We start from the raw sequence: 24,485 nt of genomic DNA on the forward strand, positions 1-24,485 counted from the left end.
AGCATTATCACATAGACCACCACCAATAAAAACAAGGCTTCTACTCCTAAAGGATATCCCATCAAATACTACCATACAGAAGAATATTTCAACACCAAAGATTACCCCAATGGCTACTACCTTGAAGGAGAAGAATGGTATCCAAAGACTATCCCATCAACTACCAACTTGAAGGAGTCAACCAAGGAAAAGAAGAAGAAGTTTTCCATGATCAAAAGGAAAAGAGGTGGAATTTTGGAGATGCAAATTTGGAGCTAGAAGACATCATGAATAGCTTAGGCTAGAAGAAGAAACATGGAGATCAATGGACATGGGAGAAGGATGAGCCCTCACACCCATTAGCAGTAGTCTAGCTCAAAGAAGAACCAATGAAGATGGAGAAGAGAAAGGAGACGAACAACAACCCAAGTCAGGAAACACCTCTATCTATAGAGATTTAGGTGAAGATGATGAGTGAAATTCAAATTTAGAAGATAAGAATAGAATGGAATTAACACCTTGGGCAAGGAATCCTCTACATGAAGATGGTACTTCATAATGCAGGGGTAAGACTCCAAACCTTGAGGAGGAGATACGAAATGAAGAGAAGAAGAAGGGAGAGGATACACCCAATTCAATCCAAGAAACACCTTTTTCCCATGAAAAAGAATAGTAGAGGAACCAAAGAAGAAGGAAGAGAAGATGCTCAAAGAAACACCTCATCCCAAGGAAAAAGAGAATGTGAATGGACAAGATAAGCTTGTTCAAATGCAACAAACACCTCATCCCCAACAACCTCAAACTCAAGAACAAACAAACCTAATCAAGTTCAATAATCAACTAAAAGATACTAGAAGGAGAGTTCAAAGATAGGATCATGGAAATATAGGAAGAAATAAAAGACGATTACAAGAAAGTAGAGGAGACTTCTTACATGGAGCCAAAGCTAAGATAGAGAAAAGATGAGAGAGTAAAAGAACAGAAAGAGATTGAGAAAAAGTTAGAGTTAGCAAAGAAGATAGGAAAGGAGAAGAAAATAAGAAAGGATGAGAAGAAAAGAACCAAAGAGATTTTGAGATGTGTATAAACATGGTATTGTTGCCTCCTCCTCTTTGGAGATAAAAGAATCCATTTCATGGTTCTCTCATCTTTTTTAGTTGAAATCTTCAAAGTTTGATATGTTTTGGTTAATGATCCTATTTACTAATAAAATATGTCAAAAGGTATGATAGAGATGGAACGAGGTTTACATTGGATATTTTGAAAATCAAGAGGTTTGATTATAGGACTTCTTTTTGGTGCTCATTCATCTAGGCTCTTTCGATTCTCCTTCTTGATCTTGTATTGAACTTCCTTGACCTTTTGCTTTGAGTTCCTTTCTCTACACATTATCTATGCTTTCATGTTTATTTCATGGTATCCACAAGTCCATCCTTCTCATTCCATGAACTCTTAATCATCTTTAATAAAAATGTAGATGAAACTTGAGAGCCCAAAACCTTTTCCATAGGGATACATTTCTACTTTTAAAGTTACATCGCAACTATCAATCATTTACCCAGTTAAAGTTCTTTTAGCTAGCTTGCTATAAACTCTTCATCTAGATTCTCTCTAGATCACCAAACAAGGTTCAAAGTGCAAGTGCGTGGGTAGACATAGCTATCTTATATTAATTTGTTTAGAATTGAAGAAAGCTTTGTTCTTCTCTAATTTACTATGCACTCACTATTTCTTGCTCAAAATCTTTAGGTTGCATTGTATAAATATTAAATACTACCAAATCCCAAGGGCTTTAAGAATTGGAGAGTACACGAGGGACAAGGGTTTACAATGGTAGAAAGGAGTAATGTCTACATTAGGAAAGTGGTTTTGGTGCATTAGGAAGTGGTGTTGATGTACTAGTAATTCAAATAGTATGATCCACTCCAATTGAGCAAGGGGAGATGGTGAAGGATCTAACTAGTTCCATCATCTCAATGGAACCTAATACAAAACCCATGGTGCTAGAGCCAATGGGCTAGAAGTAAGTTAGTGCTTCGGATTCACACCACTTTTTCATCTCCTTGAAGAGAACAAGATGGTGCCACAACCCTAGTTCTAGGAGGTGCTAACCATGGCAAGTACTATCTTCCTTAGAATCCGCTATTGATACCCTACCTATGCTTGCCTTCTCTACATCCATTACCTGTAGCCACCTTGGATCCTCAAAATCATATGTGTCACAATATTAGCTTTGCATCATGACATTAAAGTCTCTTATCAAGAGAATATCTCCTGTTGGGATTAGTGTACAATCTCATTTGAGAGGTCTATGAAAGGGGACTCTCCTTCTCCATCTCCCTCCTCTCGTACTTTAGGGACTCCATGGTAGCATATGTCTCCCCACTAGGGAAAGTAGTAGAGGGCCATGTATAGCACTTGGGTGTGAGAGATCTCCACTCTAAGCCAAATGTATCATGTGTTAGGGTTTCATGCCATGATAGAGACTCTATCCTGGAGCTCTTGTTTAATCAATAACACCACCCCTCTTGATCCTCGGGTTGTACCTTGATGTCCCATGTAACTCCTATATGTGGACTCCCAAACATATCCCTATACTCTAGGCAATTCCCTCTTAGGACTTTGATGTGTTTTTGTCCAACTAAAGTTAGCTCGTGGCTCTCCATCATGTTCCATCCTCCCTAGTGTGTGTCCATAATGAGTCACATTTTCATACCATTGCTATACATGTTAGGTACACATGAGGGGCTAGTCAACTAGATGCAATGTTATATATTAGTTAAGTTGGAATTGCAACAATGTGAAAGTATAAAGCATCGCAATGCTTAAGGGGAAGAAAGGCCTACAACCTAGTGGACGTTTGAGGCAAATAAAGCTAGAGGTAAAGTTTTCATATGCTTCTTGGTCAAGCTTCAACATTGTTTCACCAATAGATGCAAAATGGATGGAAGAGGATGACTTGATAGACCATCCTTAGTTGTTGTAGCTGTACCTAGATGCCTTTCAATTAGAGCCGATTTTAGTTTGAGCTCAGTTGGGTTTAGCAGAGCAGGGGTTTGGAGTATTGCTTGATGCTCAAGGGGGAGGTAGCACTTCCACTCCTCCAAATGTGGACAACTCTCGTATGTGATGGATCTCAAATGTATTCAGCATGCATTCAAGCGACTGTGCTAACAATATGTCTGCCATGAGGTGACTACTCAGTGTAATAGTCATTGTGAGATGTGTGCAGATGAGTATGGTTGTTACTATAGATTTGAGACTATCCTTTTGCATTAGTTTGGGATAAGTTCATGATAAGTTGGGCATGGGCTTTTGCCTCAATTTTGAGATCATCTTTTCCTCTTTCTTGGCTTTGATTATTTTGGGCATACTCATGCACCTATGCTGAGAGAGAGAGAGAGAGAGAGAGAGAGAGAGAGAGAGAGAGAGAGAGGGGGGGGGGGGGGAAAGGGAGATAGATAGAGGTAGGAGAGGGTAAAAGAGGATGGAGAATCACAAGACCCAAATTCAACACATAGGGGAGGAAGAAGCAAGAAAGTGAAGTTGTCATGGAGAATCACAAAAGAGGGAGACAAGGAGAAGAAGAAGACGATGAGAGAGAGAGAGAGAGAGAGAGAGAGAGAGAGAGAGAGAGAGAGAGAGAGAGAGAGAGTGTGTGTGTGTGTGTGTGTGTGGGAAATAATTGAGAAAATCTCTTCCCTCTTGAAGTCGCTTGTGATAGCCTACTATGAAACGACCTAGCATGAAACCCTAGTTTTTTTAGCTGAGTACTACTTTACACATGTCAAAGAGGTTTTTTGTAATGGCTCAAAAAAGTGTTCTAAGTGAAATTAATTGATTTATTAAAAGTGTTCTGAGTGATTGGTTTAGTATGGAAATGATAATAGAAGAACCTACAAAGCTTTGTGTGTATCAAATCTTAATATTTCGACATTACCGGGCCCCACTATCCTATAACGAATGATATGATGGACATATTCATGAAGCCTTTGTCCTAGGCCAATATAGGGTAAAGGGGCTAATAGAGCATCATCTAACGATCTTTTATTATAACTTATTTTTTCAAATGAGTCACATAAATGTTTTTTAATAGCGTGTGTGTGTGTGTGTGTATGTATATCGTGTGGAGCTTTATCAAATAGGGGCAGCACTTTGATGTTTTTGTCAAGTATCTCTAGTTATAAATGAAAGGTCATAAAAAGTTTACATGGCTCAATTCTTGGACTCACAAGACTCACAATAAGCTTGTGTAGTATGAAAAACTTGGTGCGTTTTGCTTTTGGGAAACAGAAAACTGAACTCTTGTCCCCGTGGGACACACAATACTGTTCCGAGCATGCCTCGTTTAAGCTCGCTGGGCTTGCCCTCTCTATCGCCTGAGGTTCTGGCCTTCTTCTCCGATCTCGGCATTGTTTCAGGTTGGTCTCTGATGCAATCACAATGGCGGCTCTCCATTTTGAAGCGACAAAACCGACACTCACTTTGGCTACAGTTTTAGCACCATTGCAGGCATTTGCTAGAGAGACATTGCCTGAAAACTTGTGATTAAGTGCAACACATTACTTTTGAGGCCTCTTACGGGAAGAGGAAGTAAAGAAGAGAAGTATGTAGGCGAGTGCGCTTGTTGGGAGCTGTTAGTGAGAGTGCCGTGGCTGGTACCACAGTGTTTTTCTGTCTTCAGCTTGTAATGATGAGGTATAGAATAATGTAGGGAGGTGTGCTTTTTGGGAGCTGTTATTGGGACAGTTCTTGCTGGTCTAACAGTGACAAAGCACCGATTTTTCAAGCAACAATGTGTGTACGATATGATTAAGCACACTATAACTTCTATATTTGAGCGTTCTTAGCAAGTGCCATCCACATCTGAAGTATGTTCAAATTGCATCACCTTAAAGGCTAGCCGTATGTTAGAGGTTTTTGAATTCCTATCACAAAATAGTTGAAAATGATTTTTTCACAACCATTTGATTTTCTCAATTGTAGAAGAGAACTCCAACTCGCGTAAATTGCATACATAATCCTCTAAAACAACTTACTTTGCAAGGGTCAATGGAATGAAGTCCTTTTAGGATCTTCCTAAAAGAGTTGGGGTTTCTAGTTCAAGCTATCAATCTCACAAGCCTAGATCTCAGAATGGAAACAAGAAATAGATTCTTTGATACCGTGTGAGACCAAGCACCCCAGATTGGCAATCAGTTTTCTGGACCAATTTCTAAACAGTGTATTTGTGATGCCTCTAAGCTTGCCCCAAATAGTTGCCATGGAATGTAGAGCCCCATTTGTTGAAACATTCATGATTTGACTACACAAAAAAAGAGTTTGGCAAATGGCCCGAGGATTGAGAACTCATGGATGCCAAACAAAAAGAGTAGGACTATGTTTGCACGCTAAATTACCGACAAATTTAGCTACATATTGGTTAGTCAACGAATCATTAATTCTGGTTGGCTAATGTTTAAATACTGGTTGGACTGATAGAGCTCGAAGAAATACTAAAATATCTAGAAAATATACATATCAAGCATTTGAACCATCAAGAAATGCTCCTTGTTATCATTATGCTATACTCCTCTCTCTCTCTCTCACACACACACACACACACACACACAGAGCCCAAAGACAAGAAAGCAATAATCCCTTCAAAGTCAAAGCCCTTGGTGGACTTAAGTGGCCTTGTCGTTATAATCTTGATTCTGTACACACCTTTGCAAGTAGATCATGAGCAAAAGAGTTAGTGGCTTTGAAAAATCCGCACGAGAGTTCAACAAAAAGATCTCAGCCTTGCAAGAGAAAATGGAACCACAAGAGAAGCAAATTGAATGGTACCAAGCCTTAGGAGCTTTCTTCAAGTCATAGAGGGCCTTCCACAATCAATAACCATGATCCTCCTTTCCTTGCACAAGAAAACCGCGAGGTTGTGAAACATAAGTCTCTTCCTCTAGTATGAGTTCATGTCCATTTGAAAAACAAGCTAGTGGTGATGGGCTGGGAAGAGCCAAAATAGCGCGAATAGTAGACATGAAGGTTGTAGGTGCAAAAGTCTTTGAATAATCCAAATCCACTTGTTGAGGAAAACCCTTGGCAATAGGCCTAGCTTTATACTTGTCCAAGGAGCCATTAGCTAGGTACTTGGTTTGAAAGACTTGCTTATACACCAATCACCTTTTGCTTCCGTGGATGCGGAACCAACTCCCAAGTTTAGTTATGCTCAATTGTACTTGCAATGCATTTGTCTAGGATAGGGACTTCCTCTCATTGGATAAAGGGACATCCCCCTCATCAGAAGAAGAGGGCTCCTCCTCAGATGGCTCGAGACCCCTAGAAGATATTTGAGGGGATCGGGAAGGAGGAGAAATACTTGACGATGAAGGAATAGAAGAAGCTATCAAGAGTGGAAGAGGAGTAGAAGGGGGGAAGGTGGGGATGGAGGGGGAGCAGTCGACCCTAGAAAGCCTCATAAGGAGTCATATCATGCAATGCTGAAGTTAGAGACCTATTGTGGATGTGTACCGCGGTAGCAATCACGTCACCCTAAAGAGATTGAGGTAGACTCCAATGCTCCAATGTCAATCGAGCCATCTCGAGCATGGTCGAATTGGTGTGCTTCACCATTCTATTCTCAGGTGGTGTGTTCAGATGGGAATGTTCCATTTGAATGCCATATCCCTACAAAACTTAGGAAAGACGTCAGAACAAAACTTGCTGCAGAGGTTAGCTTGAATACCTTGAACCTTGAAAGTCGTTTGTGTTTTCGCAAACAACTTCCAGTCCGCAGAAGTTAGAGTACACCTCACTCTTGTACTCCAGGAAGTGCAGCCACACCTATTTGCTGAAATCATCAACAATAGTTGTTAGCCTACCTATTTTAGTTTGTCAGTCTGTCATCTCCTAGTTGTGAAATCCATTAGAGTCTGATAGAGACGTAGGATCTCTGACTGAGTTTTGTGTGCATTTCTTAGATTTGTCAGGCGTTCTAGAGCTTGTGCTGTCCTGACAGTTAGTTTCCAGCCCTTGCAGTTTGTGACTGCCCAAGACTGCCGCATCAATATTTGTACAATTTTTTTGTACAGTTGAACTGCATATTCTGCAGTCGGCCCAGTCTTCAGTAGGGGCAGGTTGGCTAGATTAGGTTGGCAAGTTTTGGTGTTTTTCAGCTATTTATAGCTGACACATTGGCTAGGCAGATCATTCACTTTTTTGTCTCACAGGTACTCTGTCAGGTGGCTGCAATCTTCTCCGTCTCTGTTGTGGACAATAGGCTATATACTCTCTGTCTCCGTCACTGTCATCGTCTCCATCGTTGTCAAAGGTGCCATCATCATTATTCAGCCTGATCCAGTGCTCACACTGGCACCTTGGGCTGTGTGTAGGGAATGAAGAGTCCTCATTGTATTCAACCTTCTTCTTTGTTTAGTGCAGATCATTCTTCTCTCCTTTCTTTCTCTTCTTCTCTTCTTCTCTCCTTTTCTCTTTGTGTTTGTGATTCTCATTGCATACTCTCACATGGTTTTAGAGCCTACGTGAGGACATGGAGTTTCTAGCCCAAGAGGAGACCACAGGGTTGCTGAGAACTCAAATTTCAGCATGTTGTTTGTTGCTATAAACACAAATTTTCATGTTTTGTAGGCGGCGTTCAACAAAGGCGGGACATCCACAACTCTTCTTTTGTAGGTGTTGTTGATTTTCCCTTCTTTCAAGCTCTCCTATAGCAAAACACAGCAATCTTTGTGTATTTGAGGTCATATGAAGATGTTTGATTCCGGGTTCCAAGGCTTTGATGATTTGGATGAGGAGGTCTCCCACCACTCCTTTGAATTATCTAGCGTGATTATCGGAGGTCATCGAGCCCTTTTATATGGTCTCATACGAGTGTGGATCAGTTGGTACTGCAGTTTACCTCCATGGCATTACCTAGTGGGCCTTTTGGCCGTTTTGTTGTGCCCGAGTCATCTACTGGAATGGGCTGACATGTCCCGGTGCCTCCACCTCAATTGGCACTTTATGGAAACATTCATGTTCCAGTGCCTTTGCCACTTATCTAACACCTCATGGTTCTTCGTCCTCATTAGCCAAACATGCCTTTAATGATAAGACTCATTTTAACGGGTCGAACTTTACTAGGTTAAATCTAATGAGACCTGTCCTTGACTCCTAGAATCTATGGGATCTTGTGTAGGGGTTGGAACCCCAACCTGATCCTACACTTGTTCCATACGAGGTTGTTTACTCATGGAAGACTAGAAATGCCTTGGCTATTATCGAGCTGATGCAAGGTCTCTTGTCTAAATTTCATTCACAACTTTGGCATTTTGACTTAGCATTCGAGCGTTGAGCACACTTGATTAGCTGCTATGCAACCTGGGATAGGACATGTTGCATCAATTTGGATCATGAGATCCAAAACTTTAAAATCACTGACCGCGATGATTTGAGAGTCAAGTTGGCTGAGTATCGATACCTTCTCGCTGAATTCTCTACCACGGGGGACTCCTAAGTCCTCTGACAATCTGGTTACATTGTTTCTAAACAAGTTGCTGAGGAAATATTTCCATTTTGTGCAGTAGGTGATCTCATAACTTACCATGCCCACATTCTATGAATTTGAGTATTAGATACTGTGTTATGCTTGGTTGTTCAATTAGGTTCATAGTTTGACCTCTACAAGGGGGGTTCTCGTTGCTTCTTCTCAGAAGGGGTAGCGAGGGAAGGGTAAACAAAAGCAAAATTCCAATCAAAATTGAAAACAAAATTAAAATCAAAATAAAAACCAAACTACTGAGACCCAAGGAAACTCCCAATCATCTCTCAAACTTGGGTGGCAGAATGTATTGCAGAAAAACCAGTTTTGTTAGCATTGCTAGACAATTGGCCATTTTGACGACGAGTGTTGATCCAAGACAAGAGGCACAACACCAAAAGCTAAGAATCAAATCCTCACCCCTCAATCGGATAACCCCCAATAGGGAAGATAAGGTGGTGGCAACCGGCTGGCCATCATAGTCGATAACGTTCTCCAGAGGGCTTGTTTGACTGGTCTACAGAGGCTCACATCGTCTCTGTAGAGACGTTTGAGCATGCGAGTCTTGTTCATATTTGAAAGTTGCCTCTTGATGAGGTAATTGCAGAGGCCCACTTGTCATAGCCGAGTAATTTAGCTACTCGAATTATGGATAGTGGAGCTACTCATCATATGATCCCCATCGTGGATATTTTCATTTCTTGAGCCCCTGCAGTTGGGCATGCTTGGGGAACAACTCCTCGGTTATGATTTAGGCTCATGGTCGTGTTAGTTTTCCCACTGACTAGGGCCTGGATCGTGCTATGTTGGATGATGTATACTATGTCCCCCAGCTTGAGGTGAACTTGTTTTCCATTTATCAGCTTTGCCGGTTGGGTTGAGGAGTCTTTTCCACAATGAGCACAGTCGAGGTCCTTGACTCATAGACTAGTTTAGTGATTGCTCGCAGTGAGGTGTAGCCTAGCAGCTTGTACCACATGACAGTTTCTTTCCGAGCTGACAGTCGAGGGCATTGAGCTTCACTGCTTCCAGGCTTTAGCCGCTATATGGGAGCCTATGAGCACTGAGCATCTTGAATTGGACCATCATGAACATGGCACGCTCTATGCTGTTCGTAGCAAAGCTCCCTGAGCGCCTTTGGGTTGAGGTTGTTAACACTTAGGTGCATATCCTCAACTGGTGCTCGACTATAGCTGTTCTTCAGAGGACTCCGTATGTGGTGCACAGATCGGACGCCGTATGTGCGCGTAGTGAGTGTCAGAAGGTCCCCAAGAACAAAAGAACTCTACTTTTTGCACACAAAACAATGAAGAAAGCTTATACGACATGAAACAAGAGACTAATTGGGTGCAATCTCCCCCCATGCCTTGTGTGAGCGCTCCACAAAGCATGTATTTTATATATTATTCATCTTCAAGCTAAAAAAATAGCCCAATTTACAATTAGTACACTTTAGCTTTTGTGTTTGCTTTTGTGCTACTAAAGAATTAAAGCTATTGGGCGTCCAAGGAGTTCGCAGTACCCAAATACAATGTCCAATACAAATATTTAAATCGTGTGCCCATGCGCATACAAAAATAATAAATAAATATCAAGCGCTTTAGTAAATAAGTGCGACAAAATATGATCGCCATGCCTAAGATACGCGCCCACAAAAAATTGATGATAATTTGAATACACACTATCCTCCAATGCTTCCCAATGCCACCGCTGCTTGCTCTACACATCAACTGAAGCATTCACAATTGTTAGAAAAATAATACAATTAAATCGACAAAAGTGAATACCTAGCAGTCTTCAGTTACAAAAATAAATTGATTAGAACTCAATTCTAACCTTAATTTATTACGAGTGCGCACTCCAAACTTATAAACGTTTATTAATTTAAATATGTATTTTGTGGAATCACCCGCTATGGAATTACCCACTTACACATTAAATTAACAAAACGCCCGAAAAGGATACGCGTCTCCATCAACTTTTCACACAAAGAATCTACCTTGTGTATGAGCTCCGGTAATAAAATTTTACAGAATCCACCGCAAAACCTCACGGAATCCACCGTGGAATATGCCTCCCGGCATCATATCTCCGGGGTGGGATAGCAATTGTCCTCAATTGCTATTAGCTCAATGTGGAGCTAACAGTGTGGGAAAAGCACTTAGGTCTCTAGTGTGCATCCATTGGGCCTCTTCAACAGGATGATTTTTAAACTTGACCAAATATCTATAATATCTACGACCAGTTTTAGTGGTCATAAAGTCTGTATCGATAATAGTTTCAAGCTCAAGGATTTCAGTTTCTTCGTCTAGTAAAGGAGAGTTTTCATAGATAGGATGTACAGTAATTGTCCTTTAAAAGGTCGTAATAAACTGATATGGAAAGTGTTGTGAATTTTTCAATGTTGTGGTAATTCTAGTTTAAATGCGTTGTTATTGATTTTGTGTATGATCTTGAATGGGCCATAAAATCTAGGTGCTAATTTGACAATGGGGTGTTTATCTACACTTTGTAATTTGCGTTTTTCAATTCGTAACTAAACATAATCATCAACTTTAAAATTCATAGCTTGTTTTTTCTTGTTTGCTTATTTTGTGTATGATTGGTGGGCTTTGACAATCATATCTTTAACTTCATAAAAAATAATAACATGCATATTAGCAAAATCATCAGCAGTTTGAATTTTGTTTGATAACGATGTAACAAGTGTAGGCAATCGATATCCATAAATAATTTCAAATGGTGCTTTCTTTGTAGCTGTATGTAGTGTGTTATTATATACAAACTGAAGTAAATGTAGATATGTATCCCATGTGTGTGGTTTTGAAATTGTGTAAGCACGCAAAAGATCTAAAATAGTACTGTTAGTAGCTTTTGTTTGACCATTTGTTTCAGGATGAAATGTAGATGAAAAATCAATCTTTGTTCCTAAGTTAGCAAACAAAGTAATCCATAAATTTTTGCAGAATCTAGAATCACGATCAGAAATAATGACTTTTGGTAAATCATGGTTAGTGAAAACAGTTTTAAAAAATAAGTGAGCAGCTTGAGATGCAATTAAAGTTTTCTTGCATGGAATAAAATATGCTTGTTTGCTAAACCTGTCTACAACAATTCAAATCATATCATGATTAGCTTTAGTGTTAGGTAGACTAGTGATAAAATCCATTGAAATTTGTTTCCATGGTCGTGATGGAATGGATAATGATATTAGTAAATCATATTGTTTACCATGGTGTCTTTTTACTCGTTGATAAATTAGGCATTCAGATACAAAGGTAGATACATCAGTATCTATGTGTGGCCAATAAAAATCTTCAATCAATGTACGCAAAGTAGATATAATTCCTCTATGACCTTGATATGGGGGATAATGAATTTCATGCAAAACAAATGAGTAAAATGGAACAGTCACACATAATCTTTTTTCATAAAACATAAATCCATTAGTGTAAGACAATGAATCAATAGGAATCCAATTATTTGCAACTAGTTTATTCCAATCAGCTTGAAAAGTAGAATCTTGGTGATAGGTATCTTTCATAGAAATAATAGAATCAAATGATATCTCAGAAATATTTTGGATTGTCGGTCTTTTACTCAAAGCATCAACAACATTCTCTTTTCCAGGTTGATATTGTATAAGGAGATGAAAACTTTGAATAAAAGCAGCCCATTTAATGTGTCGGTTAGATATTTATGGTTGACTAAGAAGATGTCTAATGCTTTGTCGGTCAGTTTTGATCATGAATTCAGATCCCATTAAATAATATTTCCATTGACGTAAGGCTTGTACTACGGCTAGTAATTCCTTGTCATAGGTAGAATATTTAAGTTCAGATGGTTTGAGTTTGCAGCTAAAGTAAGCTATGGGATGAGAATCTTGTATAAGAACTGCTTCTATTCTAGATCCACTAGCGTCAGTAACTACTAAAAAGAATGGTCTATTGAAGTCAAGCAATTGTAATACAAGAGCATGAGTTAAAGCATGTTTCAGCAAATCAAAGGACTTTTGTTGATTGTCAGACCAATTATACATGATACCCTTCTTTAAAAGTTTGGTCAAAGGTAATGCAAGTAATGAGAAATTCCTCACAAATTTTCTGCAAAAGCTAGCAAGACCTAGAAAAGAACGTAATTCATGCACATTTTTGGGTATCGGTCAATTTAAAATTGCTTCTATCATTTTAGGGTCGACTTTAATACCTGATGAAATAATATGTCCTAGATATTCAATTTCTGTTTGAAAGAATTCACTCTTTTTTGGATTAGCATATAATTGATTGTCTTTTAGTAACTTAAAAACTAAAGACAAATGTTCATAATGCTCATTCTCATTTTTACTGAAAACTAATATGTCATAAAAGAAAACAATGACACAATGTTAATGTTTCAAGAATATACGATTCATCATACGACTGAATGTAGCTGGTGCATTAGTTAAACCAAAAGGCATAACCAGAAATTCTTAGTGTCCAAATTATGTTCTAAATGCAGTTTTGAATATATCAGATTTGTCCAATCTTACTTGATGATATCCAGATTTAAGATCTATCTTACTGAATATGGCAGATCCTTGTAGCTTATCCATAAGATCATCTACCCTAGGAATCGGGTATCTATTGTTAACAGTAATTTTATTTATGGCACGATAATCAATGCACATATGATAGGTATTATTTTTCTTTTTTACTAATAAGACAGGTGCACTAAATGGAGAACTACTAGGTCTAATTATCCTCTGTTAAGCAATTCGTCTATTTAATTTTGAATTTCTTTCTGTTCAATTTGGTTATGTCTATATGGTGCTTTACATGGTGGTTGTGTTTCAGGAATTAAATCTATTTTATGATCTTCAGGACGTGCAGGTGGTAAATCAGCAGCAAAACAATCTTGGAATTGGGAAAGAAATTGTGCATGCCTAAGATGCAACTGTTTTTCTTTAGCTTGAATTTCATTCACCCATATTAAGTAGGATTTGCTACTTTTACGTAATGTACGTTTAGCCTGAGTATGAATAAGCAATGGAAAATTATTGGAAGCGTGCATACCATGCAGTGTGATTTGTTTTCCTTGAAAATAAATTTTAATTGAATGCGTAGAATAATCTATATTAGGATTGTATTGATGACGTCAGGGTATTCCTAAGATAATGTCACTAGACTGCAAAGGTACAACTAAGAAATTTCTTCGTTCAATATAATCACCAATTTTAATTTCTAAATTATGCACCTCTTATGTTCCATTATATCTCGTACCTAGGAATGCAGCCTTGATGCGATAATGTGTAGAAACAGTATGTAAATTTAATTCTTTGATCAATTTTGCAAAAATAAAGTCATGTGTGCTCCCATCATCATGTAAAATAGTCTTTTCTTTACCATGCACAAAACATTTCATTGTTAATAAGGAATGGGGAGTTGGCACACCTGACATAGTATCAGAAGTAGTACCAATGTCGTCATCTTCTTTCGTAAAGTCCGACATCTCTTCATGTTCTTCATCTTCTAACAGATGGCTTTTTGGATTGACAATTGGCTGCTAGATATCCTGGTTGATGACATTTGTAACAAACTATGGGTTTTGCTTTGGATACATTATTGGTAATGGCAGGAAGTTTAAGAATGTTGGGATTTGACTGTAGGGATGGCTTAGGGTTCAGATTTGTGTTTGATGGCAAGGTAGGTGGTTGTGTCCAAGATTTACGGAATTTAGATGGAAGAAAACGACTTTGATTGAATCTTCGGAAATTTGAATTGAATTGTTTGGAACCAAAGTTACTATTAGTTGGGAATTATTGTGGTCGCTTGTCTCGTCCGCGAATTTTGTCTTCAGTGTCATGGGCCAAGGAAATTGCATCTTTAAGAGTTGTTGGCTTGAACATATTGACCTCTGCATAAAAATGTCCAAGTAGGCCAGACATAAACTTGCGTTTATGAGTTGCTTCAGGTACATGTTCGAGCATTCGTAGTTGCAATAGAGCATTTCAGAAACGTTCAGTATATTGTGAAATAGGTTCACGATCCCTTTGTTATAGAAGATTCCATTGTTTGATTGCTTTTTCGTGGAATTGGGGAGGAAGGAAATTCTGCAAAGATTTCTTTTGGAAAGTCTTCCAAGTAGTGGGACAATCAACGCTTTCGTGGACTACAGTCCACCATAAGGATGCTCGGTCAACTAAATGGTTAGTAACACATTAATTTTGTCTTTCGCAGCATATGTTTCTTCATGGAAATAATCATCAAATTGACTGATAAAAGCAAGGAAAGTCTTTCCATCGCGTGATCCATTGAAAGTACGAAATTTGAAGTTTCTTTTACTTATCTTTGTTTCTTTCCGAATAGATTGGGCTTCAAGTGTTGCATCGATGGTACGTCGTATAAGATCTTCAGGTTGCGATCCATCTTGGTCGGTGGTAGATTATTGCAGATTGGCCAATTGAGCTTGCAAAGCTTGTCGTGCTCTTTGTTCCTCTTGAAGCTGCATCATAATCAAATCCAACTTTTGCTCCATTGTTGGTTCGGGTAGATCTCTTTCAGCCATAAAATCTTCCATGGTTTGATCAGTCATCCTGCAAAATTCCAAAAGACCTCACACACTCGAAACCTTGTTAGCGGGATGAGCGTAGCTCAAAGGCAGGTTTACAAGGCTTGTATATATATTTTTAGTTTGGCTTTTGTAGTATTTCTCCCTTACAATTGCGAAATTCGATATCACAATCGCCTTCCAAGAAAATAATTTTGTGTATAGTCTGCGTATAGACAGCGTACAGTCTGTGTGTTGATGATTGTTTGCTGTAATCTGCTTCTGTCAGTTCACAGGTGTGAACAGGGGCTTCCAGAGGGTAGTAAATTGGGTCGTGTGCAACTGAATACGAATTGCCTTTATGATAGTTGTTGAAGATTGAACTTAGGACCTTAGTAACTAGTGACTTTAAGCTTTGGTGACTAAGTGTGAATTTGGAGGACTTCAGGATGTTTTCGCCAGATTCGGCGACGGGCAGTACGTGCTGCCGCTGCCGACGTGTGAATTTGAAGATTGAAGCTTTTTATTAAGCTTCTTTTGAAGCCTTATAGCTTATCCTTAAAGCTTGAAAAGCTATGGTAAGGAATTTCTTATCTGTGAAGAAAAAAAACCAACGACTTCTTGAAGGATCTTCCCGTGTAGTCCTCCGCCTGTAGAGGTTGGTCTCTTGCAATCTAAGTGTATAGGAGTGGGTTCTTGACTGCCAGGAACACGCTGATATCGACCGTTTGCCACGAGACTGACTATGGATCTCGATCTTTCTAGGAGCTCCGCCTTCGTGCGAGATGGTAAGCGATTGGAAGCTCTCGATCTCAGCTTCGCTCTGATACTACTGGTGCACAGATCGTACGTCGTATACACGCGTAGTGAGCGTTAGAAGGTCCCCAAGAACAAAAGAACTCTACTTTTTGCACAAAAAACAATGAAGAAAGCTTGCACGGCATGAAACAAGAGACTAATTGGGTGTAATCTTCCCCCATGCCTTGTGTGAGCGCTCCACAAAGCATGTATTTTATATATTATTCATCTTCAAGCTCAAAAAATAGCCCAATTTACAATTAGCATGCTTTAGCTTTTGTGTTTGCTTTTGTGTTACTAAAGAATTAAAGCTATTGGGTGCCCAAGGAGTCAGGCGGTACCCAAATACAATGTCCAATACAAATATTTAAATTGTGTGGCCATGCGCATACAAAAATAATAAATAAATATCAAGCACTTTAGTAAATAAGCGCGATAAAATATGGACGCCATGCCTAAGATACGCGCCTATAAAAAATTGATGATAATTTGAATACACGCTATTCTCCAATGCTTGCCAATGCCACTGCTGCTTGCTCTACACATCAACTGAAGCATTCACAATTGTTAGAAAAATAATACAATTAAACCGACAAAAGTGAATACCTAGCAGTCTTTAGCTACAAAAATAAATTGGTTAGAACTCAATCCTAATCTTAATTTATTACGAGTGCGCACTCCAAACTCATAAATGTTTATTAATTTAAATATGTATTTTGCGGAATCACCTGCTATGGAATCACCCACTTACACATTAAATTAACAAAATGCCCGAAAAGGATAGGCGTCCCCATGGACTTTTCACACAAGGAATCCATCTTGTGTATGAGCCTCGGTAATAAAATTTTACGGAATCCACCGCAAAACCTCACAGAATCCACCGTGGAATATGCCTCCTGGCATCAATATGAGGCATTCTTTGGCTCTCGGTCTATAGTTTTCCACTTCAGAGTTTTTGGGAGTCATGCATACATGCACTCGTGACAAAATCGGCAAGCTCACTGCTTGAGTTGATCTCTTGATTTTTATAGAATACTCCTTTGAAGTGAGTCTATTGTGTGTTCAATCCTTGGACAAACAAGGTGATTGTTAGGAGAGATATGGTATTTGATGAGAGGGACATTGTGTAGTCTTCTATACTAGATTCTGTGCCCTCTGTTGACATTGTTTCTATTGAGATAGGGCCATCTACGTCAGGTCTACTACATGCTCTTGACCCACCCTCAGATTATATACCTCCTAGGCCCTGTCCATGAGATGCATTACCTCGTTGGTATTGGCAGATTATGTGGGATTCGGGAATCCTTCCACTAGATTCTACGCTGAAGGACCCTAGTGCTAGCCTGCGTGCTTTAGTCATGTCAGTCAGTCATCTCCTAGTTGTGAGCTCTTGCCAAAGTGTGACAGAGACATGGGAGCTTTGGTAGTTTAGTGTCCATTTCTCCCATTTTAGGCACATTTCTTGTGCATTTCTCTAGTCTGTCAAGAGGTTTCCCCCTCTAGTCATTGCGAGAATGCTCCCCGACTTCTGGTTATTTTTTTCATCATTTTTCACATTTTTTTCAGCAGTCAGACTGCATTTAATGCCAGCCATTTTTGTGCATTTGCTGTAGTTGGCCAGATTTAGGGCCTCCTACAGCAGTTGGCCAGATTTGGAGGGTGTTGGCTATTTATAGCCACCTCACTAATCACTCTCTCACTTCTATATGTTATCTTCAGCACACTCCTCTCAGACACTCTTCGTCATTGGTGCTGCCTTCATCTCAGCCTGATCTAGTGCCTCACTGATGCTCTAGGCTGCATGCCGGGACTGATCAGTCCTCATCATTGTATTCAGCATTCTTCTCAGTTGGTGCAGCATTTCTTCCTTCATCCCCTCTCTCTCTCTCTCTCTCTGTGCTTGTGTTTCTTCTTCCATCGCGCATTCTCACATGGTATCAGAGCCTAATTGAGAGCATGGCGGTGAGATCTTTTGTAAAGGAGGAGCCCAACCATCAAATGCAGCCTTCAGCCCTTGCATTTGCTGCAAAAGCAGCGTCTGTGGAGGAGGCGTAAGTTTTTTGGTGGTAAAATCTGCGTTTTGTTGCAAGCGTAGCCATCCAGGAGGAGGCGGCATCATCTAGTGGGGTTGTAGTAGCTTTTCTTTCTTAGGCGTTAGTATTTTCCTCTTCCTTTCTCAAGCAACAATCCTTATGTACAGGTGGCAGATTTTGGTACTTGATTCCTGTCTTGTATTGCAGCTTTTTGGATGATTGTAGATTTGGAAGATGTCTTACCAGTTTCAAGGCTTTGGTGACTCAGATAAGGAGCTTATCTCACACCACTCATCTAAGTGGAGACATGATCATTAGGAGTTTCGTGATTACCAACAACAGGAGGAGTCTCCTCGAACCCGTCCTTTTTTTGTTCATCTATCACAATGGGCCCCATCTGAAGTGAAGGCCCCATATGAAGTAAAGATGCCTTTCTTGATACCCTCTATGCGGGTGGCTCTTCCTTCTATACCCAAAGAAGACAAACTGGATGGTTCTAACTATTCCTTGTGGTCCTGCAAGGTGGAGTGTATACTCTACACCTTTGATCTTTGGGAGCTCATTTCTTCACCTATACCCCGTCCCTAGGAGGATCCAGCTAATGGGCTCTCTATGGACCATGTTGCCTATGGGATCGGCTCAATTCTTGAGCCAGATCTTTTCTCTTTATGAGTCTATAGGACTCTGTTTTTGTCCATGTTCGCAAGTTGAAGACTGCGGCGGAAGTGTGGAGCAAGCTTGCGTCTTTGTTTCAACACAAGACGTTTGCCCACAAGATCTCTCTTGAAAAGAAGCTGCGGATGCTCAGTCTTGATGACTCTCCTTCTATGAAGGAGCACATAATGAAAATGGAGGATATGAGAGGTGAGCTTGCCTCTCTTGGATGGAAGATCTCTTTTGAGGATATAGTTATGATTCTTTTGACTCAGATGCCCTCTCCTTGGCTCAATTTCTTCTACACTAGCCTTATCACCTCGAGTGACTCAGAGAGGTGGCATCCAATGGTTACGGCTCCACCAGGGCATTTACTGTAGGTACAAGAGGCGGGAAGAAGAAGAAGCAAAAGGAGAAGGCCAAAGAGAAGAAGGAAGCGAACAAGAAGGATTCGAAGCAGAAGAAGCCCAAGTGTCCAAACTGTGGGAAGGACACTTACCCCCAGGAGAAGTGTTGGCAGAAGTACCCTCATTTGAAGCCAAAGGAGAAGGATTTGAAGGCGACCTCTGCTACGACAAAGTCTATCTTTGTGCATATACTTGCCAAGGACCTATGGGCATGGTCTCCCTAGGGAAGGCCAAGTATTTGATGCTGATTGTTGATGACTTAAATCGTTATGCATGGCCTTATTTTTTGGAGTACAAGAGCGATGCGTACTCCCACTTCTATGAGTGAAAGGTGTTTGTGGAGACAAACAACTTCCAAGGTCCGAGGTGTAGGAGTGGATCACGACAACGAGTTTACTTCTAACCTCTTTCTAAGTTTTGCAAGGATCATGGGATTTGGGTCCGAATACACCATCTGAGAATGGTGTGGTAGAACGGGCAAATTGGACCATGTTGGAGATGGCTCCGACCCATGTTGGAGCATGGGGGCCTACCTCATTTCCTTTGGGGTGAGGCGGTGGCTACAACTGTGCACATCTGCAACGGATCCTTGACTTTTGCTTTGATGGACATGGTGTTAGAGTCATCACCTGGATTGGTAGGCGCCACGTGGCAGGTAGTCAGCCAGGTGCCATGTGGCAGCAGTCGGCTTCATTAATTGCAGTCGACATGTATTTTTTAAGGCATTATTTTCAGCCTATTTATAGGCTTTGTCTCCAGCAGTCTTGGTCAGTTGTGTCTCACAGATTTTAGGTTGTCGACCGTGGAGACTGCCCTCGGGGTTGACGGAGACCGAGATCTTCGAGGTGGAGACATACACAGATATTCTCTCTGCACGTGTGTATAATTCTGCATCCTTATATAGCATTCTTCACTGCAGATTTTCTGTGTTTCACTGTCTCTTTCTTTCTCTCTCTTCTCTCTGTTCACTCTTTGTCCCGGTCATTCACTTCCGCATTGCTTCACTTTGACATGGTATCAAAGCATTGAAGGACTGACCTAGGGCGGACCCATTTGAAGAGGAGATTTCAGCATGACACAAGACTGTGTTTTTAGTGTTCAAGTGTGAGCAGGTGGGCTGCGCATCGGAACAAGACTGAGGCGAGCGTGGGCGTGCGAGAAAAGAGAAGATTTGTTGAAGTTGCTGCTGTTTTTGCTGTTAGAAAAGGAAGAAGGCTGCGTTTTGGGCCTTCAAGTGCAGATTTTACCTTTTCATCGCCTTCGGAGGGTGAAGGAGTGGGACGAGTGAACTATAGCCCTAGCAAGTTGTATTTTCACAGTCAGAGGGGGCTGCTCTTTGTGTTTTGTGCAAGCATTGTAGGTGAAGATGTCTTTTGAGGCCAAGACAGAGTTTTAGGCCATCATGGATTGGAAGGTATCCTATCGGCTCTTCCTTTAGATCAAAAGCTCGATAGTGAGAACTACCGCTTTTGGCGGGTCATGATGCTGTCAGAGTGCAGCGATGCGGAAGTGTAGGACAAGGATTGAGAGAGAGAGAGAGAGAGAGAGAGAGAGAGAGAGAGAGAGAGAGAGAGAGAAGGAGACAATGTAATCGCAAAAAATCTGCGGTGTAGTATGATGTATAAGAGTGCAGAAATACACGGGGGCAGAGGAAATATCTGCGTGTGTCTCCAACTTGATGATCTCGATCTCCGTCAACCCGAGCACAGTCTGTCTCAGCCAACAGATCTCAAGATCAGAATCTGAATCATTGAATAATGACTACAGAAGTGTGCACCAGGGGCTGGCTATTTATAGCCAAGAAAAAGAGCAATCACAGCAGCAGGTCGGCTACATTAAATGCAGCCGATTGCACCTAAAATAATTCAGAATCTGTCTGATTGCCCATAAAAGTGGCACCTGTACTTGCTGTGCCACGTGGCACTTGTATGCTGCTTGCTATCCGACTGCTGATGTGTCCTCTGCCGTACGATTGTCCAGGAAATGACTATCTAAGTCCTCTCTCAGATCCTAGACGAGTCAAAAGACTGAGGGATTTGGAATGCTACCGAAGAAGAGCCTAGGGAAGCGCCTTCGTAAACAAATCTGTAAGATTATCCTCCGTCTTGCAGTACTCCACATCAATAGTCCCATCCAAAAGCTTCTCTCGAATGAAGTGATACTGGATCTCAATGTGCTTCGTCTGGGCATGGAATATAGGATTCCGTACCAAGGCAACGCAACTCTCATTGTTGCACCGTAGAAGAGTAGGACGAGTCTAGGGGTAGCCAAGCTCCTGCAACAATCTCCGAAGACACACAACCTCACATGTGGTGGAAGACGCAACCCGATATTCCGCCTCAGTAGAAGAAAGGGCTACCATGGGCTGCTTCTTGCTACTCCAAGAGATAACACCTATATCCAAGGTAAAACAATAGCTTGTAGTAGACCGACGGTGGTCCACATCGCCAGCCCAATCCGAGTCACTCCAACTTGCAAGAACTAGATCTAAAGTATCTGTACTTGCAGGATAAGAAATCCCTAAGTCAAAGGCCCCCCTCAAATACCGAAGAATCCTCAGGGCAGTCTGACAATGCATCTGTTTAGGTTCAACGATGAACCCTGCCAAAAGACCCATAGAAAAACAAAGATTAACACGAGTGTTGAGAAGCCAAATCAAGGATCCAATCAATTGACGGTAGCGGGAAGCATTCATCATGGGAGAATCTGAGTGTGAAGTGGCATTTCAATTCGGATCCATAGGAGTAGTAATGGGCCGACAAGTCTCCATATCAAAAGTCACCAAGAGCTCCTCAATGTATCTTTGCTGAGAGATGAAAATCTCCCTCTGAGACTGATAAATCTCGTGACCCAAGAAGAAATGAAGAAGCCCCAAATCCGTCATCTCGAATGCCTGATGTAAAGCTGTCTTGGTCTCTTGAATCTTCTGTGTATGATTCCCTGTCAGAATCAAATCATCAACATAAAACACAAACAACACACGACCAACCTCGGAAGTGTGCGCATAAAGCTACGGATCAGCCTTGGAGTGCCAATATCCCAACTTCAACTGAAGAAATGAGTCAATCTTCTCGTTCCATGCACGCAGAGCTTGTTTGAGGCCATACAAGGCCTTCTTCAACCTGTAAACTTTTCCACCCGAGAATCCAAAGCCAGGGGGCTACTCAACATAATTCTCCTCTTGCAAGTCACCATTCAGAAAGGCCGACTTCACATTGAAGTGATAGACAGGCCATCTCTTATGGCCAGCCAAGGCAAGAACAGCTCGAATAGTTGCCATACGAGCAGTGGGGCAAAAGTATCATGGAAATCAATGCCTGAGCGTTGAGCAAAACCTTTAGCAACAAGACGAGCCTTGTGCTTGTCCAAAGAACCATCGCTAAGGTACTTGGTCTTGAAGATCCACTTGACACCAATCACCTTTTTGTGAGAGGGATGAGGCACAAGAGACCAAGTGCCATTCCTCTCAATAGCCTCCAACTCGGCTTCCATGGCCTTCTGCCTATGATCAGACTGGAAAGCCTCCTTTACTGAAGTGGGCTCTTGATCCTACATAACACGGATCAGCAAACAATAGTTGAAGCAAACAAGCTCCGAAGAATGTGCCTGGTTCCTCCGTGACCTTCGTGGTCCATCCTGCGGTTCCCACTCCTCCGGGACCCCCTCAATCCCTGAATCTTGGAGTGTGCCACTAGCCCAACGAGGAGGAAGATGAACTTCTCCCCGTCGCTTTCCATTTGCTGAAGACTCAGGAACATCCACCGGCGGAAGCTCCTTGGGGGTGACCGGTGGAAGAGAAGACTCTGAATCAAAAGAAAAATCTCCATCAAGAGGCTTTGGCTCCAAAGGAACTGTCTCGGGAGCCCAACTCTCCCCTGGATCTCCAAGGATGGGGTGCTCCTCACCCCCCTCTGTGGCCGGAACTTCCATGAACCGCACATCTCGGCTCATGTAGATATCCCGCTTGACGGGATCAAACAAATCATAACCTTGGGACTAGGAGCTATAGCCAACAAAAACATGTCGTCGGGAAGCCATCTCAAACTTATCACGCTGCGTCTTTGTGCATATAAGCGTCACACCCAAAGATCCTGAAATAAGAGACATCAGGCTTAGTCCTGAAGTAAGCATCAAAAGGTGTCATCCTGTCAATGGTTGAAGTGGGAGATCGATTGAGGATGTGAACTGCGGTAGCGATTGTCTCGGCCCACAAAAACTGAGGTGTTTGTTGGTGCTCCATCATGGTGCGTGCCATCTCGATCACATTTTAGTTCTTCCGCTCCAAAATGCTATTCTCTTGGGGAGTGTTGGTGTTAGCAAACTCTTGGTGAATACCCCTATCTGCACAAAAACGAGCAAACTCACTAGACATAAATTCATCTCCCTTGTCTATATGCAAGGTCTGCAGTCGCCGGCTAGAATGGTTCTCTTCAAAGAGAAGCCAATCCTTGAAGTGAGAGAAAGTCTCCGACTTCAAAGTCAAGAAATAGGCCCAAGTCATCCTGTGGTAGTCATCTACGATCAACGTGAAGTACAAGCTCCCCTTCAGGGACTTGGTCCTCATCGGGCCACAAAGATCCCTAGATACAAGCTCCATGGGTGAAGTAGACTGCCTAGAAGCTTTATTGGGAATCGCATCCCGATGCAGTTTCCCACGAATGCAGGAGACACATGGCTGATGGCTCACCACTATGTCCGGCAATCCTCGGACAAATGACCCTCGTGACGCCTTTAGAAGGTACTTGTAGTTCAGGTGGCCAAACCGAGCATGCCATAGCTTGGACTGTGTCTGAGAAGTAAAAATAAGAGAAGTAAGAGCTGAAGAAGACTTCAATTTGTAGATGCCATTCTCCTCATACCCTGCAGAGAGAACCTTCCTCGGTCCACGGACTCGAATAATATCATTGTTAAACTCCACCAAGAGGCCAAGAGTACAAATCTTTCGGACCAAAAGTAAATGATACCCCAAACCTGGCACATGCAACATCTCAGAAGTGTGGGTACCACCACGTCCATCTGGAATAAGCTACATCTCACCCTGTGCGGCAATAGACACAGAAGAGCTGTCTCCAATGAGAATCTATCCACGCGAAGGTTGCAAATGGCAACATCAACATGAGAAGGAGTCATGTGCCGGGAGACACTACTGTCCATGATCCACTCATGATCCTGGGGAGTTGCCATCGTAGCATCAGAAGTCTTCGGTGTAGAGTCCTCAATGATCGCTAAGTGTAGAAAAGCAGCTGATGAGGGTGTAGCCACCGCTCTAGAATCCTTCGTGTCCTTCTTCTTGGTGTTCTTCTTGTCTTTGTCGGGGCAATCCTTCTTCCAGTGACCGGTGTTACCACAAATATGGCGAGTCGATTCCTTCTCCTTGTCCTTCTTGGATTTGTTGTCCTCCTTCTTCTTTTGGTCCTTCCCCTTCTTCTGAGAGGCTTGACCAACCAAAGCCTTCGATTTGGAAGCAGTCTGTCCCTTCAACTGTTCCTCCTACGCGGCAACTAGGATAGTAAAGTGATTACCATGTCTTTGGAGGAAATAGGCTTTCTCGCATTTTGAACCTGTATT

The 24,485-nt window shown here is 41.5% G+C and overlaps 1 protein-coding gene across 6 annotated transcripts in view; it reads left to right on the forward strand.

Moving 5' to 3' along the window:
* The first annotated feature begins 4,214 nt into the window (after positions 1 to 4,214).
* The window catches only part of RAD51D (DNA repair RAD51-like protein), a 232,496-nt gene continuing 212,225 nt past the window's right edge, over positions 4,215 to 24,485 (forward strand). For all 6 annotated transcript variants that reach the window (XR_015692605.1, XR_015692604.1, XM_087689189.1 and 3 more), the window contains exon 1: positions 4,215 to 4,400. Coding sequence is in view for 4 of the 6 variants with exons in the window: in XM_087689189.1 (XP_087545315.1) it covers positions 4,319 to 4,400 (82 nt within the window). In the remaining 2 variants the exon portion in view is untranslated. The remainder of the gene's footprint in view (positions 4,401 to 24,485) is intronic.

This window comes from Lygodium microphyllum, chromosome 12, assembly GCF_053477565.2.
Source record: "Lygodium microphyllum isolate KBCC chromosome 12, Lygodium_microphyllum_v1.1.10, whole genome shotgun sequence".
In the NCBI taxonomy this organism is placed as follows: domain Eukaryota; kingdom Viridiplantae; phylum Streptophyta; class Polypodiopsida; order Schizaeales; family Lygodiaceae; genus Lygodium; species Lygodium microphyllum.